This window comes from Balaenoptera physalus (assembly GCF_965194825.1).
Source record: "Balaenoptera physalus genome assembly, chromosome: 14".
Lineage (NCBI taxonomy): Eukaryota > Metazoa > Chordata > Mammalia > Artiodactyla > Balaenopteridae > Balaenoptera > Balaenoptera physalus.
In genome coordinates this window covers 6,711,150-6,729,502 of record NC_138893.1, presented here as the reverse complement: position 1 = coordinate 6,729,502, position 18,353 = coordinate 6,711,150, and the positions used below count along the sequence as shown (strand labels likewise).

The window sequence follows — 18,353 nt, the reverse complement described above, 5'->3', positions numbered from 1 at the left end:
ACATACAAAATTCTTCAGCAAAATATTAGCAAATTGAATTCAGCAGTACATTATAAGGATCATACACCATGATCCAGTGGGATTTATCCCAGTAATGCAAGGATTATTCAGTATCTAAAAATCAATCAGTGTGGTACAACACATTAATAAATTGGAGAATAAAAATAATATGATTATCTTACTAGATGCAGAAAAAGCTTTTTACAAAATTCTACATCCATTTACAATAAAACTCTCAACAAAGTGTGTGTAGAGAGATGTGGCCATATGTGATAAGCCCACAGCTAACAACAATATTCAGCAGTGAAAAGCTAAAAGCATTTCCTCTGTGATCAGAAACAAGCCAAGGATGCTCATTCTCACCACTTTTATTCAGCATAGTATTGGTAGTCCTTGCCACAGCAGTCAAGAAAGAGAAATAAAAGGAATATAAATTGGAAAGGAAGAAGTAAAACTATCACTGTTTGCAGGTGACATGATATTATACATAGAAAATTCTAAAGACACTGCCAAAAAACTACTAGAGCCCATCAATGAATTTGGTAAAGTTGCCGGATACAAAATTCGATACAAATTTTGCAATAGAAATCTGTTGCATTTCTGTACACTAACAATGGACTATCAAAAAGATAAATTAAGAAAAGTCTCATTACAATTGCATCAAAAAGAACAAATACCTAGGAATAAATATAACTAAGGAGGTAAAAGACCTGTACTTGGGAAACTAAAAGTCACTGATGAAAGAAATTAAAGATTACACAGATGGAAAGACATACCATGCCCATGGTAGAATTAATGGTTAAAATGACCATACTACCCAAGGCAATCTATAGATTCAATGCAATACTTATCGCAATACCAGTGGCATTGTTACAGAACTAGAACAAATAATTCTAAAATTTGTATGGAAGCACAAAAGACCCCAAATAGCCAAAACCATCTTGAGGGGAAAAAAAGCTAGAGGTATTATGCTTCCTGACTTCAAACTATACTGCTGAACTACAGTAATCAAAACAGTATAGTACTGGCACAAAAACAGAAACATACATCCATAGAACAGAATAGAGCCCAGAAATGAACCCACATTTATAATGGTCAATTAATCTATGACAAAGTAAGCAAGAATATACAATGGGGAAAAGACAGCCTCTTCAATAAACAGTTTTGAAAAAGCTAGACAGCTATATTCAAAAGAATCAAACTTGCCTGTTTCTTGCACCATGCACAAAAATAAATTCAAACTGGATTAAAGACTTAAATGTAAGAGCTGAAACCATTAAGCTTCTAGAAGAAAACATAAGCAGTATTCTCTTTGACATCGGTCTTAGTAATATTTTTTTGGATATGTCTCCAGAGGAAAGGGAAACAAAAAAATAAACAAACGGGACTACATCAAACTAAAAAGTTTTGCACAGTGAAAAAAACTGTCAACAAAAAGAAAAAGCCACCTACTGAATGGGAGAAGGTATTTGAAAACCACATATCTGACAAGGGTTTAATATCCAAAATATACAAAGAACTCACACAACTCAACATCAGAAAACAAACAGCCTGATTTAAAAATGGGCAGAGGATCTAAATAGACATTTTCCCAAAGAAGACATGCACATGGCTTCCAGGCACGTGAAAAGATGCTCAACATCATGAATCATTCAGGGAAATGCAACTCAAAACTACAGTGAGTTATCACCTCACACCTGTCAAAATGGCTTTTATCAAAAAGACAACAAATAGCAAGTCTTGGCAAGGATGTGGAGAAAAGGAAATCCTTGTGCACTGTTGGTGGGACTGTAAACTGGTATAGCCACTATGGAAAACAGTATGAAAATTCCTCAAAAGTTTAAAAATAGAACTGCCATATGATCCAGCAGTTCCACTTCTGGGTATTGATCTGAAGAAAATGAAAACACTAATTTGCAAAGCTATATGTGCCTATGTTTATTGGATCATTATTTACAATAGCCAAGATATGAAAGCAATCTAAGCACGCATCAATAGATGAGTGGATAAAGATGTAGTACACACACACACACGAATATTACTCAGCCACTAAAAAATGAAATTTTGCCACTTACAACAATATGGATGGACCTAGAGGGTATTATGCCTAGTGAAATAAGTCAGACAAAGATGAAGTGTTATTTCACTTATATATGGAATCTAAAAAAACAAAGCAAATGAACAAACAAAACAGAAAGAGAGTTACAGATAACAGAGAGCAGGTGTTGGCCAGCGGGGAGGGAGGTAGGGAGAGGAAAGAAATAGGTGAGGGAGCTTAAGAGGAACAAACTGCCAGTTGCAAAATAAATGAGTCACAGTTATGAAATGTATAGTGTGGTGAACATAGTCGATAACTATGTATATCTTTGTACGGTGACATAATATAACTAGACTTATCTTTGTGATCAGTTTGAAGTTTATAAAAATATTGAATCACTACGTTGTATAACAGGAACTAGCATGACATTATAGGTCAATTATATTTCAAAAACAAAGAACCTCATAGAAAAAGAGCTGAGATTTGTGGTTACCGTAGGTCGGGGCGGGGTGGGGGGTGGATTGGATGAAGGCAATCAAAAGGTACAAACTTCCAGTTATAAGATAAATAAGTACTAGGGATGTGATGTACAACATGATATATATAATTAACACTGCTGTGTGTTATATATGAGAGTTGTTAAGAGAGTAAATCCTAAGTATTCTCATCACAGGAAAAAATTCGAAAATATATAAAATTAAACTCTTACATATACCTATTTTAGAGAGTTAGTTTTAGAAAACTGTTTCTCAAGAATCTTTATCTCTAGATATACTAAAATTTATGTTTTGAAATATTGTATCAGAAATTTAGCCCATGTTGTCTGTTTTGCAATTTGTAAGTTTATATAGTTAGTTCTCTATCACTATTATATCTATTGAGTTTTATAAGTAATGAAATACTTTTAGACTAAAGCATAATTTTAATAGCTTTAAGTATAATTTTGTTTATGATATTTGACCAAGTGACCCCACGTTTTCATTTTGCACTGTCCCCCATCAGTTATGCAGTTATCACTACCTCATATTTTAAAACTAAACAAAAGAAAAACCTATATGATCATTTCAGTAGATACAGGAAAAACATTTGACAAAATCCAGCATTTATTCCGGATGAAAGCTCTCAAAAGAAGAATAAGATAAAGGGCATCTTATAGAAAACTGACCAATGTTGTGCTTAATATTTAAAAACTGAATAGTTTTCTTAACAATATCAGGAACGAGACAAGTAGTCCACTCACACTCATTAATATAATGTAACCTGGCTAGTGTAATCAGGGAAGAAAAAGAAAAGGAGGCCAGAGTGGAAAAGAAGTAGAACTGTCTTTATTCACAAAAAAATGATTATGTAGAATGGAATCTACAAGAAAAAATAAGAAAAGACTAAAACTTTTAAGTGCATGTAGGTTGCAAGATAAAAATCAATATACAAAAATCAGTTTTATTTCTATGTACTACCAGCGATTGATTGGAAAATGAAAAATTAAAAAGTATTTGCAGTAGCACAAAAAATATTTTTTTGGCTGATGTATCTGGCAAAGATGTGAAAGACCTCACTGAATATTATAGACCATTGCAGAGAGAAATTGAATACCTAAATAAATGGAGAGAGATACCTTCATGTTCTGTACATGTATACATTTGTATATGATACATGTTCATGTATCCAAGTGCTCGATATAGTTTAACATTTTTCTCATTAAAAAGAACTGTAGATTCAGAACAACCCCAATCTAAGTCCCAGCAGGTTTTCTTACAGTAATTGACTAGCTGATTCTTAACTTCGTATAGAAGTGCCAAGGAGCTAGAATAACAAATAACTTCGAAAAATAAAAGCTAAGTTGTAGCAGTAACACTGCCTGATTTCAAGACTTATTATAAAGTTATGGTAAACAAGACAGTGTGGTGTTAGCATCAAGAAAGACACGTAGAGGAGTCGATCAGAATATGGAGCCCAGAAATAAATCCATTCATATATATTATGTCAGAACTTATCAAATTATATAGTTTAAACATATTCAGTTGATTCATCAGCTGTGCCTCACTGAAGCTATTTTGAGATTGCTGTGAAAGTTTCTAAATGGTTGCTGTCAGTTTATTTGTCATCACATCTTGTTATATACATATATTGGCTGGCAGCGATACGCAAACCCCACTTTTGAGTAGCACTGCTTTAGGGACACTTTTCCAAATATTCACCAGGGATGTATAGAAGCATGTCTGTCTCTATATTGTTTGTAATAACAGAAAAACTAGGATCAACCAGACTATCCATCAAATAGGGGAATCAGTATGTAAATTACAGTACATTCTCACAGTGGTCTTGTATATATATCTGTGTACAACAGTGTGGGTGAATTTTGGAAACTTAGAGTGAAAAAAATAAGTCAAAGAAATATACTTATAGCATAATATTTCAGTAAATTTCAGAATGTATGGAAATTTTTAAAATAAAACAATTTTGGTGAAATCCAGTTTCATGGAGGATTTTTCAGTGAAAGGAAGATATTTATATAGCTGAAAACCACATAGGTATTTTCAGAGATACTGCTCTTCTTGAATGGACTGTATAATGGATGATACATTATCAGGGTACAATTTCCTTGAGTGTGACCATGCCTTTATTCTTAGGAGATAGAATGCTGACGTATTTGGAGTAATGGGTCATGATGTTAGTATTTAACTAAAATAGTTAATGGTTAAGAAGGGTTTATATAGAGAAAGATAAAGCATATGTGGCAAAAGTTTAACAATTTGTGAATCTGGGTGAAAGGTTTAGAGGTGCTTATTCTACTGCTTAGGCAAACTTGCTATTTTCTGCTTCTTACGTGGAAGTTTTTCTGTTTATATTTTCTGTCTCTACCAGGGTAAATTGTGATAAGTTGTATTTTCCTAGGAAATTATTTACTTCTTCTCTTTCAAATGGATTTGTGTCAAGTTGTACAAAAATAGTCTTTTAAGATTTCTTCATGCCTTGTTTCAGTGATCGTTTCTTCCTTATCATTTCTTGTTTTGTATAGTTGAGATTTCTCCCCCTTGTTTTGTTGATTAGGTTAGGCAGTGATTTGCCTCCTGTGTGAATTTTTTCAAAGAACCAGGCTTTTGACTTAATGTGTTCTTTTTTTCTGTTTGTTTCATTAACTTCTAATCTAAGAAAACTGTGCAGAAATGAAAGACCTGATTCACATATTCAAAGAGACCACCAGAAATCTGGGAAAACATACCTTAAATAGTCCTAAGACATACCTTAGTAAAACTGCTAGACCTTAAAAATGAAGATGTTTTTATATTTTTTATTTTTAATTTATTGTATTTATCTGTTTTTACCATTATTGTTTCCTTCTTCGTACTTTCTACTTTCTTTTACACTACTATTGTCTTTTTCTAGTTTTTTTGAGGCAAGAAGTGTTGTTTTCATTCTTTCTTTTTTCATTGGTAGAAATATCTAATGCTGTGAAATTCCTTCTGACCAGTACATGTATCCCATACATCCTCATAAGTAATATTTTCATTAGTTTTTCGTTTTAGAACTTCTTCAGCTTTGGTTTGTGTTTCCCCTCTCACCAAAGAGCAGTTTACTACAGAGTTGTTTTTCAGGTCCAGATGAAAGGTCATTCTTCCCCATTAATTTCTGTTTTTACTGTATTATTACCCATGCATGTTATCTATATCAGTTTTTGTGAATGTTTCATGTACCCTTGAGATGTAAGTATATTTTCTGTTATAAGTTTTGATATTATAAAATAGGATATGAATTTGTAATACATGTGTAATTATTATATTTAAGTTTTCTATACCCCCTCACTTTTTGCTTTAATCCATTTTGAAATACTTTTCGTATTAGCGTTTTCCTGTTTTTCCTTGCTTCTCCGAGTTCTGCTTCATAAAGTTGTTTGGTCTGTGTAGGTACTCATAACTGTTATTTCTGCACTCGAAGTTAGAGATTTTAGCATTGTAAAGTGTTTCTTTGTGCTTCCTGATACCAAGATTGCACCTTTGCTTCCTTCTTGTTTCCCTTTGTCTGGAATGATACTGTCCATCCCCTTGTTGTTAGCCTTTTTGTGTCATTTTCCCTAAGGGTGTTTTCCCTATACAGTATAGATTTTGGTTTTGTCTGTGACTCACTTTGAAAATCATTTTGGTTTTATTGGTGAGTTAAGCTCATTCATATTTATTGGTATGACTCGTATGTTTGGTCTCAATTTTGTCTTGTTACATTTAATGAGTGTTTCACATTTACTGAATTTTCCTCTTTGGTCTTTTCCTTTGTTCTTTTTGCAGGGGAGACAATTACGAATTTCTGACATTTTCGTTCTACTTCTATACTGATATAATGGCATTAGTTACCCATTTCCTTACTTAACCCTTTGTTTGATTTTTCAGGTTTTAGTGACATCCTTTAGACTCTTTTTCATGTGGCTATTTCTGAGCTTATTCTTATTTCCTGTTTTTTCTCTCCTATTTCCTGTAGTTTTAAAATTACATTATTTCTGCTTCACCAGGACATGTAACATTTATGTATTATTATTCTGTCCTTGTTTTCATCCTTATTTTGGTCGTAGATCTACAGTTAAATGTATTCAGTGTTCAGTTTTTCTGCGAGTGTCTCCTGTCAGATCTCGGTTGCTTGAAGTTTGTTCTCTTCCAGAAGGTTTCATGATTACAGTTATTACCTAACTTCGTGAATATCTAAACTGGTTTGCCTTTTTCCATAGCCTTTTACTTAAAGGATTATAAATAAAGGATAAAACTGCTTGACTCCCACTTCCTTTTCTTGAAAATGGTGCTCCACTGAGCTTTGTTTTGTTTATTGGTGACAAAGTCTATTGCCAAACCTACATTTATGTTTTTGTTGAGACTTAGTCTTTTTGTCCAGAGGATTTTTCTTCATTTTAGTAGTTTTACTAAGGTATGTCTTAGGACTCTTGCAGCTCAGTTTTTCCAGGTTCATGGTGGTCCTTTTGAATATGTGGATTAGGTCTTTTATCTCTGGACAATTTTCTCAGATTATGGTTTTTAATTTTAGATTTATTCCATTATTTTCTATTTTTTCCTCTTTATTTTTTTAAATTTTGTTTTTGGCTGCGCTGGATCTTTGTTGCTGTACACGGGCTTTCTCTGTGGCGAGCGGGGGCTACTCTTCATTGCAGTGCGCGGGCTTCTCATTGCGGTGGCTTCTCTTGTTGTGTCGTGTGGGCTTCAGTAGTTGTAGTGCGCGGGCTCTAGGGCATACAGGCTTCAGTAGTTGTGGCACATGGGCTCAGTAGTAGTGGCTTGCGGGCTCTAGAGTGCACATTCAGTAGTTGTGGTGCACGGGCTTAGTTGCTCCATGGCATGTGGGGTCTTCCCAGACCAGGGATCGAACCCATGTCCCCTGCATTGGCAGGCAGATTCTTAACCACTCCACCACCAGGGAAGTCCCTATTTTTTGTCTTTAGAGACTACAATCACACATACATACAGTTTTAATTTTTATTTATTATATTTTCTCAGACTACTTTTTGTTCTGGATGGTGAAATTATAGGTGTTTATTTTTTCCATTTGCTTCTCTGTATTTTCTTTTTTTAATTTTTTTTTTATTGAAGTATAGATGATTTACAATGTTGTGTTAGTTTCTGCTGTACAGCAAAGTGATTCAGTTATACATATATGAACATTCTTTTATCACAGGATATTGAATATAGTTTCCTGAGCTATACAGTAGGACCTTGTTGTTATCCATGTTATGTATAATAGTTTGCACCTGCTAACAACAAACTCCCACTTCATCCCTCCCCCAAACCCCTCCCCCTTGGCAACCACAAGTTTGTTCTCTGTTTGAGTCCTTTTCTGTTTCGTAGATAAGTTCATTTGTGTTATATTTTAGATTCCACATATAAGTGATACCATATGGTATTTGTTTTTCTCTTTCTGACCTACTTCACTTAGTATGATACTCTCTAGGTCCATCCATGTTGCTGCAAATGGCATTATTTCATTCTTTTTTATGGCTGAGTAGTATTCCATTGTATATATGTACTACATCTTTATCCATTTCTGTGTTGATGGATATTTAGGTTGTTTCCATGTCTTGGCTATTGTGAATAGTGCTGCTATGAACATAAGGGTGCATGTATCTTTTTGAATTATACTTTTGTCTGGATATATGCCCAGGAGTGGGATTGCTGGATCATGTGGTAACTTTATTTTTTGGCTTTTTGAGGAACCTTCATACTGTTTTCCATAGTGGTTGCACCAACTTACATTCCCACTAACAGTTAGACTACCTTTTGTTATCCAGAATTTACTTTCTTATTCAGTTTTCTTCTTTTTTTTAGTTTTTTCTTGTTGTGTTTTTGCTGCTTTTATGTCTTTTTTTTTCCATTGCTATTTATTAAAATTTCAGTCAAGTCTGTTTTCTCTTTGGGCTATTAGTCTGCTTGGGCTGCTATAACAAAATACCACAGACTGAGTAGCTTACAAAACAAATTTATTTTCTCACATTCCAGAGACTAGATGTTCAAGATGAAGGTGCCAGCAGGGTTGGTTTCTGGTGAGGCCTCTCTCCTCAGCTTGCAGACAGCACCTTTTCACTGTGTCCTCACATGGCCTTTTCTCTGTGTGCGTGTGGAGAGCAAGTGAGCTCTGGTGTCCCTTCCTCTTCTAATAAGGATCCCATTCCCATCAGCTTAGTGATCCACCCTTATGACCTCATTTAACCTTCATTACCTCCTTAAAGGCTCTGTCTCCAAGCACATCCACATTGGGGATGAGGGCTTCAACATAGGAATTTGGGAGGGGGACACAATTCAGTCCGTATCTGATTCTTTGTAATTTAAGTCCTAAAGTCACTTTGTCTTTTTTACAGTTTTGACCAGCCCTTGCTTGCCCCCTTAGTCCCACATACTACGAGTCCCTTCATTTGGGTTTCCCAGTAGTCTGAGCTCTATCAGAACTGTGACATCATCTCAGTATTTTCCCACTCACAGTGGAACTTTTTCTTGCTGGGAGTAATTTTTATTTGTGGTTAATCACCTCTGAGTTTTCTGTCTCTTCTTTTACATGTGTTTATACCGCAGTCTCCAGCTGACTCTTTTCGTAGATATGGGCTCTATCTCAGTTTCTTCTGTATTTGAATATTTATTTCCTTACTTAGTGGTAATATGAAGTTAGTAGTATTCTGTATCTCCTAGTTGTGCCAAAGTCATGGATTGTTGTTGGTAATTTTATTTGTTCTCCTTATATTGATCTTTTTAGTCTTTCGGAGGATTCATGGAGAGATTCAAATTTAAAGAGTTTCTGTTATTCCTTAGACGTTGGAAACCAAATGTATGTGTTCTAATAACAGTTTCCTCTCTCTTTTTCCACTATACTGGCCTTTTTCTTTCTTGCTTTTTTATTTTCACCTGAAACCCTAGAAATAGAAAAAATACATACTTGCAGTTATTTTCATCCCTGGAGAATAGACAAGAAAGCAAAGTCAGCTACAAACAATTTAGGGCATTTGTATATAGTATATAGGTCTTGTTCCATAAGAAATGTGTTAATGTTCATGTGATGAGATTAATTTTTCTTGTTTCTAGAAGTCTGGAAGACAGATCACATGAAAGAAAGGAGCCAAGAAAACCAGCCTAAACATGTGTGGGAAGTTGTATTCATCAATAACAAAATGCTGACTAAAGAACAAGGTAATGTAATAGGAAAACCACTTAACTTGGACACAGATTCTTTTCCTTCCAGAAAAATACTCTGTGGGTGTGACTCATGTGGAATGAACTTCAACTATGTTTCAGCATTGGTTATCAATAAGAAAAACTATTTAGGAAAAAAGACTGATGAATTTAATGCCTGTGGAAAATTGCTACTCAATATTAAACATGAGAAAACTCACACTAGAGAAAAAAGTGAATTTTTTAAAAATGGGAAAACGGTCAGTCATAATGAGGATCCTATCCAGCTTGAGAAGATTCAAACTTTAGAGCAAAATTTTGAATATAGCATATATCGAGAAACCTTCCTTGAAAAGGCAGTATTGTATACACACAAAAGAGAGATCACTGAAGGGAATGACTGTGAATATGAGGAATATGGGAGAAGGTTCTGTGATAACTCATCCTTCTTGTTCCATCACATAACTCCCCCAAAGGAAAATCACTATGAACTTAGTGATTGTGGGAAATCCTTATGTGTGAAGTCCACCCTTTTGAAACATCATGGGTCACATTTGAAATACTATGAATGTGATGAAAGTGGGAATAATTTCAGGAGGAAGTTGTACCTCTCACAGCTTCAGAAACCTCATACAGGAGAGAAACACTTTGAATGTAATGAATGTGGGAAAGCTTTTTGGGAGAAGTCACACCTCACTCGACATCAGAGAATACACACAGGAGAGAAACGCTTTCAATGTAATGAATGTGGAAAAACTTTCTGGGAGAAGTCAAACCTCACTAAACATCAGAGATCACACACAGGGGAGAAACCCTATGAATGCAGTGAATGTGGGAAAGCCTTCAGCCACAAGTCAGCCCTCACGTTACACCAGAGAACACATACGGGGGAGAAACCCTATCAGTGTAACGCATGTGGGAAAACTTTTTACCAGAAGTCAGACCTCACTAAACATCAGAGAACACACACAGGACTGAAACCCTATGAATGTTATGAATGTGGGAAATCCTTCTGTATGAATTCACACCTTACAGTACATCAGAGAACTCATACCGGTGAGAAACCCTTTGAGTGTCCTGAGTGTGGGAAATGTTTCTGTCAGAAGTCACATCTTACACAACATCAGAGAACTCACTTAGGAGATAAACCCTATGAATGCAGTGCATGTGGGAAAACTTTCTACCACAAGTCAGTACTCACCAGGCATCAGATAATTCATACAGGGTTGAAACCTTACGAATGTTACGAATGTGGGAAAACCTTCTGCTTGAAGTCTGACCTTACGGTACATCAGAGAACTCACACAGGGGAGAAACCCTTTGCATGCCCTGAATGTGGGAAATTTTTCAGCCATAAGTCAACCCTGTCTCAACACTATAGAACCCATACAGGGGAGAAACCCTATGAATGTCATGAATGTGGAAAAATCTTCTATAATAAATCATATCTAACTAAACATAACAGAACACATACAGGGGAGAAACCCTATGAGTGCGGTGAATGTGGGAAAACCTTCTGCCAGAAATCACAGCTCACTCAGCACCAGAGAATTCACATAGGGGAGAAACCCTATGCATGTAGTGAATGTGGAAAGGCTTTCTGCCATAAGTCAGCTCTAATCGTACATCAGAGAACACATACAGAAGAAAAGCCCTATAAATGTAATGAATGTGGAAAATCTTTTTGTGTGAAATCAGGACTTATTTTGCATCAGAGAAAACACACAGGGGAAAAGCCTTATGAATGTAATGAATGTGGGAAATCCTTCAGTCACAAATCATCCCTCACGGTGCATAACAGGGCTCACACAGGGGAGAAATCTTGTCAATGTAATGAATGTGGGAAAGTTTTTTACCGTAAATCAGACCTTGCTAAACATCAGAGATCACACACAGGGGAGAAGCCCTATGAATGTAACACATGTGGGAAAATGTTCTCTCAGAAGTCAAACCTCATTGTACATCAGAGAACACACACAGGAGAAAAATCTTATGATTGAAGCGAATATTAGAAATGTTGAGCATTTCAGAGAATTCACACCATGGAGAAAGCTCTGTTGACATCCTGAATGTTCAGTAACCTTCATCCACAAACTGGCCTTATTTTACTCCAAAGTAATGACATGGGACAAATCTCTAGACTGCAACAAGTATAGGACAGTCTTGTTAAGAGGTAACATTCCATTGATCGTCACGTAACTAATACTCGCATAAAACCTCACAGATATTTTGATTTTGTAAAAATTTTAGCAAAAATACAAATTAGGTTATGTCATAATTTATGTTGGGGAGAAATCTGTCCATTTGAGACATATGGCTTGAAGATTTTCTTTAGAGATAATCTAACATTAGAAGTTAAAAGTTGTGTTTTGATTTTGATGTCATAGTTATTTTTAGGAAACAAACTGTAATTTATAGATGTACATTGTGCAATGTAAAGCTTTAAAAACTAATAAAGAATAGTAAAATAGACTCACGAGAAGTTGCAGTAATAGTATATAAAATTCTCATGTGCCCTTTATGAAGTTTCCTCTAATAATGATGTTACATAACCATAGCAATTCTCAAGTACAAGAAATTGGTGGTACTCTACTACTAAGTCAGATACAGACCTTATTCAGATTTCACCATGTAGTCTGTGTGTTTGTGTGTGTATTTCTATGAAATTTTATGGTTTCTATATTTGAGTTAACCTTCAGCACAGGTTGCAAAATCAAAAAGGAATCTGGAATCTGTATTACATTAAGATTACAAAGGAATCAAGATTTCACAATAAGAAGTTCCCGTGTATTAATAATCACAGCCTTTCTGCCACCCTGATTCTGGCAACCATTTGAATATGAAGCTTTTTAAAAACAGAGATAAATTGAGTAATTAGGGCAACAGCATTAAACACCTGTGAAGTATCCCTGAAGTTCACAGAGCTTAGGTATGTACATTATATAAACTATATATGTTTCCTACACAAAACAGAACTTAATGAAATTGTGAATAGAAAATAGATACTCCTAGTTTAGCAGTTGTTAACAACATTAGGCACATCTCCCATGTGTGTAGGGCCTGGAGCAACAGTTCAATAAAAGAAAGCCCACAAAGTTAATGTCTAATCTTTTAAAACGTATATATCAAAATAACAGAATGTTTAATAAAATGTATTCTATGCATGGGGATATCTAGGCCCTACTCCCATTGCCCCTTTTCTCTTTTCACCCATGGTTCATCGCAAACCATGATGTGCCTTGAGTATACATATGTAAATACTCTAGCCTTCAGCCTAAATTTATCCAAACCCTGTGTAAGCAACTGCTTTCCAAGACAGGGTCCAAGAAAGAAGCCTCAGACTAGATGACACTCAGGGCTGTAAATTAGACTGTAAATCCAAGGGTCTGATGTATCCAGAGATCTGGGCCCTTAATGACTGTTGATTCTGTGAGAAGGAGGATTGAGCCTGGAGTAGAACTAGAGTGGTGCTTTTATTGATGGGGCAAAGGTGATGTACTAAATTACATAATCAGATTATGTAAATAATTAGGTTAAGCTAATAATCTAAGATTACATTATTAAATGATCTTAGATTGCACACAGAGTCTAAGCTTTCATTTTAGGAAACTAGACAAAGAAGAGCAAATTAAGTCCAAGGAATAAAAAACAAAAGAATAATGAGAATTAAGGCAGATATCAGAGTAATTGAAAACAGGAAACCAGTAGAGAAAATCAGTAAAACCAAAAGCTGGTTCTTTGAGAAGGTCAATAAAATTGATAAATCTCTAGCCAGTTTAACTAAGAAAAACAGAAGACACAAATTGCTAATATCAGGAATGAAAGAGAGCCATAACTGCTGATCCCATGAGCATCAAAAGGATTATAAAGAAATGTTATGGACAACTCTGAGCCCACAAATTTGATAACCTAGATGAAATGGGCCAATTCCTTGAAAGACACAATCTGCCAAAACTTACAGAAGGATAAATCGGAATAGGCATATATCTATTCAAGAAATTGAATCAATTTTTAATCTTCCAAATCAGAAAGTATTAGGCCCAGATGTTTTCAGTGGTGAATTCTACCAAATTAAGGAAGAAATGGTATCAGTTCTCTACAATATCTTACAGAATGTAAAAGCAGAGAGAATACTTCTTACTCATTGTATGAGGCCAGCATTACCCTAGTTATAAAACCGGGCAAAGACATAACAAGAAAGGAAAACTACAGACCAATATCTCATGAACATAGATATAGAAATTTTCAACAAAATATCTGCAAATTGAATCCAACAATGTATAAAAAGAATTACATGCCATGATCAAGTGGGATTTATCCAGGTATACAAGACTGGTTCAACATTTAATAATTAATGTAACCCATCATGTCAACAGGCTAAAGAAGAAATATTATATGATCATATCAATAGGTGCAGAAAAACATTTCAAAAAATCCTAACACCCATTCGTGATAAATAAAAAACTCTCAGTAAGCTAGGAATACTAGCTTACTATAAATAAATACTAAGGAATTTCCTTAACTTGGTAATGAACAGCTATAAAAAATCCTACAGCTAGCATCATACTTAATGGTGAGAAATGAGATGCTTTCCCAGTAAGATAAGGAGCAATGCAAGGAGGTCCCTTTTCACTACGCCTTTTCAGCATCCTTCAGGAAGTCCTAGCTAATGCAGTAAGACAAGTAAGGGAAATAAAAGGTACAGATTTGGAAGGAAGAGATAAAACTATCTACGTTCACAGATAACATGATTGTCTATGTAGAAAATTCCAGAGAATCAACAACAACAAAACCTCCTGACACTAGTAAGCAATTACAGCAAGGTTACAGGATATAATGCTCAAGCAGGTGATAAAAAGAAATGAGCTATCAAGTAACAGACACACAGAAGAACCTTAGATGCGTATTGCTAAATGAAAGAAGTTAATCTGAAAAGGCTTTATATTGTATGATTCCAACTGTAATGCATTCTGATAAAGGCAAAACTGTGGAGACAGCAAGAAGATCAGGGGTCCAGGGTGAAGGTGGGAGGGATGAATAAGTGGATTACGGAGAATTTTTAGGACGGTGAAACTATCCTGTAGGATGCTGTAATGGTGGATACGTGTCATTGATTTGTCAAAACCTACAAAATGTAAAACACAAAGGGTCAACCCTAATGTAAACTATGGATTTCAGTTGTAAAACTGTATCAGCATTGGCTCATCAGTTGTAACAAATGTATCACACTAATGCAAGATATTAATAATATGGAAAACTGTGGAGGGAGGTGGAGGTGAAGGGGTATATAGGAATTCTGTGCCTTCTGCTCATTTTTTCTGTAACCCTAAAACTACTCGAAAAAATGGAGTGTATTAAATAAATAAACAACCCTGCCGCATATAACAGTATAGATTAATCTGTGAGGATGCTTTCTTACATATTTACAAAACTGAAAACTCACATCATTCAGTACCAATTTTCCCATGTGGGGTTGGGCTGGGGAGGGGAATGCATTCTCAGAAATCATATATTGACAACCACTAAAGCATATTTTCAATTACAGCTTTTTGCTTTTCTAAGCCTTATTACCTTTTTTTGGAATTATCTTAAATTCCTTTCCTCTCATTATAACATCTTGTTTCTGTACTAAAGTTTTTGTTTGTCAGTCATATATTTTTGCACTGCAGCTATAATCACCACTAATGAATATTTGGGTGGTTTTTATAGTCTTCAAAATACTTTATTTATTTATTTATTTATTTAGCTAGCTAACTAGCTAGCTAGCTGTGCCGGGTCTTGGTTGCAGCCTGTGGGATCTTTGTTGCAGGATGCGGGATCTAGTTCCCTGACCAGGGGTCAAACCCGGACCCCCTGCATTGGGAGTGCGGGGTCTTAACCACTGGCCCGCCAGGGAAGTTCCTAAAATACTTTAAATTATAGTAAGTTAAGGCCCAGTATGATAGAATCTCTTAACACCTGTAACTAAAAGGGCCTCTAATGTCCTAACTGCACGTTTCCCTCCCCATTCTACCCCCACAGATAAGGTCCTGTAATCAGATAATTCTCCTGTCTTATCAAGGCGACCAGGTGTACTGTGGTTCTTGCTTTTCCCTGAGTAGCAAGTTTCACTTCCCTACCAGCCCGCAAGATTATTCAGAAAAGTCAGTCCCATCCTTTCACAGGAACCAGGGGTTGCTGCACCCTCTTGATAGTACAGAGTCATTTCCCACAACCCCTGGTTGTTCTCTCTGTTCCCAAGTGTGATACCTGTGTGACCTTGGATGGCATGTGGTGCCCTCTTGCCTGGCCTGTGAATATGCATAACTAGTAAACTTATGTAGATCTCACCTGTCCAGTGTGAGATGTCATGTGTTCAGCTATTCCATTACCCCAGGGCAGGAATCCCGCCACCAACAGAGTGACTAGAAGGCAGTTAATACAGTTGGCATCATGAGCAGGATTGTCCATCGAAGACAGGTCACCTAGTCAGTGTTAGCTAATTGCTGTTGGCTAACTGGTTCTGTGATGTGGCAGAGGCCACTTGGGATAGAACCACCAATTGCTGGCAGGCTTGCACTTTGGCCTGCTGTGCTCTGTGTTCTTTTTTTGGAGTGTCGCTATCCCTTCCCACTCTGAGAGGCTGTTGTCACTAAGAGAGAATTATTAATTGGCTATGCCCCTGTGTGGCTTGCCATTGGGTTCAATCTGTTTGGCAGGTGGTCTCTGAGCTACCTATGAGGCCAGCTGCTGGACTTCGATACTCTCCCTTGTAACCACCTAGAAGGTCCATGCTGTGGGTGATTGGATAGAGACAAAAACTGAAAGCCAAGACTTCACATGGCTAGAAATTCAAAATAACTGAGGAAATTTGCACAGAGAAAGAGACCTGCGTGGCATAAAAAAAGACCACAGCCATGGCAGACAGAGGATGTTCAATTAATCAACCTCTGGGTTATGGGCCCAGCATGCTTTTGCTGCACCACCTGCTACCTATTTCTGTGTTGTTAATAAAAAAAAAAAAGGTTCTTTGCTCATAGTTAGAGGGGAAAACTCCCATCCTGTGGCACAGCAAAGAGATTAATTCAAATACAGCTTAAGCCTGGGATCCTTAAGCCATATGCAGAAACCATTGCCATGGAGCAGGCCCCTAACCCTGACGATCCTGATCGGAGGCTCTCTGGAGACAGAAATTTGTAAGTTTGATTAGAGTAAAGAGAACCCCCCCTCCTCAGAAGTATATCCAGTAACCACAAAAAGAAAAAAAATGGAAAGAAAGAATGAAGGGAGGGAGGCAGACTTAGACACAGGGAGAGGAAACAACAAAATAACTGATACAAAGGTCCACGGTTTTTTGTTTTTGTTTATTTCTTTAATTGAGGTATAGTTGCTATACAATATTACGTAAGTTAGGTCCACAGTTTGACCCAATTGGAAATCCAGAATTTACTAAAATAATTTATACAACAAAAGATAAAAGGGTGCTGATTGGCTTTTATACCTTCCAAATTAACTTTAGTGTTAACTTTAGTATCTGCTGAAATGTACCATTGGCAAACTTTCATGGCCTTAATGTAGGGCTCAAATTATAGTTATATCTGGGCATCCCACTAAATGTAATCACGTTACCCCCTAAAATCTTAGAGGTGTTATTGAACATAAAATTGTGCTATAGACTAAATTGTGTATTGCTCCAAAATTCATAATGTTGAAATCTAATCGCCAATGTGATGGTATTTGGAGGTTGGGCTTTTGGGGGTGATTGGGTTATGAGGACAGAGCCCTCATGAACGGGGTTAGTGCCTTAAAATAGAGACTCCAGAGAATTCCCTTGTTTCTTCTGTCATATGAGGACTTAGGAAAAGACAGCCATCTGTGAACCAGGAAGTGGGTCCTCACCAGACATCTGGCACCTTGATCTTGGACTTCTCAGCCTCTAGAACTGTGAGAAATAAGTTTTTGTTGTTTATAAGGCGCCCTGTCCATTGTATTTTATTATAGCAGCCCAGACAGACTGAGTCATTTAGGACAAATAGACAGTATTTCTGTTGGTTAAGGTGAAACATCCTAAGATTCATAGTACCCATTGATTTAATTTTAACATGATCCCATAGAAGGCATGGATGCTCTGATCCAGTGAATAATAACATTATATTTTTGGCACTTACAAATTGGATTGACAAAGTGGGACCCCATGTACCATATACTCCAATTGAAACCATTATAAAGACCTATCCAGAGAAGTGGTTATCACCTCTCCTTCTCTGTTTAATGGTCCAGTTTAGCTCATTCTTAGCCTGGAAATAATGATGGTGCTTCACAAGGGATTATCACAACCTTAATGCTATGGCCCATCTGTTAAGGACCCAGTACCCAATTTATTAAAATTATTGCTTCCATCTAAATGGCAAGTAGTAAATATTTTGTTATTCCAGGTTTGGCTAATATGTTCTGTTCAGTGCTCTTTTCAACAGCCTCTCAGCCACAGTTTGCCTTCACCTCTGAAGGGACACCAGACACCTTTACCAGGCTACCCGTGGGATACCTCAGCAACTCTGCCATTGCACAGTCTTCGTGGGCAATACCTTAACTGCATCCAGTTTTCTCCAGGAGCACAGGTATGACATTACATTGATGGCATCCTCCTCTGAGAAAATTCATTTCACAAATGCATTTGGGACATATAA

General features: G+C 36.3%; 1 protein-coding gene across 1 annotated transcript in view; it reads left to right on the top strand.

The window, feature by feature from the left end:
• Positions 1-18,138, top strand: part of LOC309642901 (uncharacterized protein) — a 61,073-nt gene extending 42,935 nt beyond the window's left edge. The window contains exons 7-9 of the mRNA XM_082424965.1: positions 9,601-11,684; positions 16,156-17,610; positions 18,102-18,138. Of these exons, the coding sequence (XP_082281091.1) occupies positions 9,601-11,684; positions 16,156-16,305 (2,234 nt within the window). The 3' untranslated portion in view covers positions 16,306-17,610; positions 18,102-18,138. The remainder of the gene's footprint in view (positions 1-9,600; positions 11,685-16,155; positions 17,611-18,101) is intronic.
• The last annotated feature ends 215 nt before the right edge of the window (positions 18,139-18,353 follow it).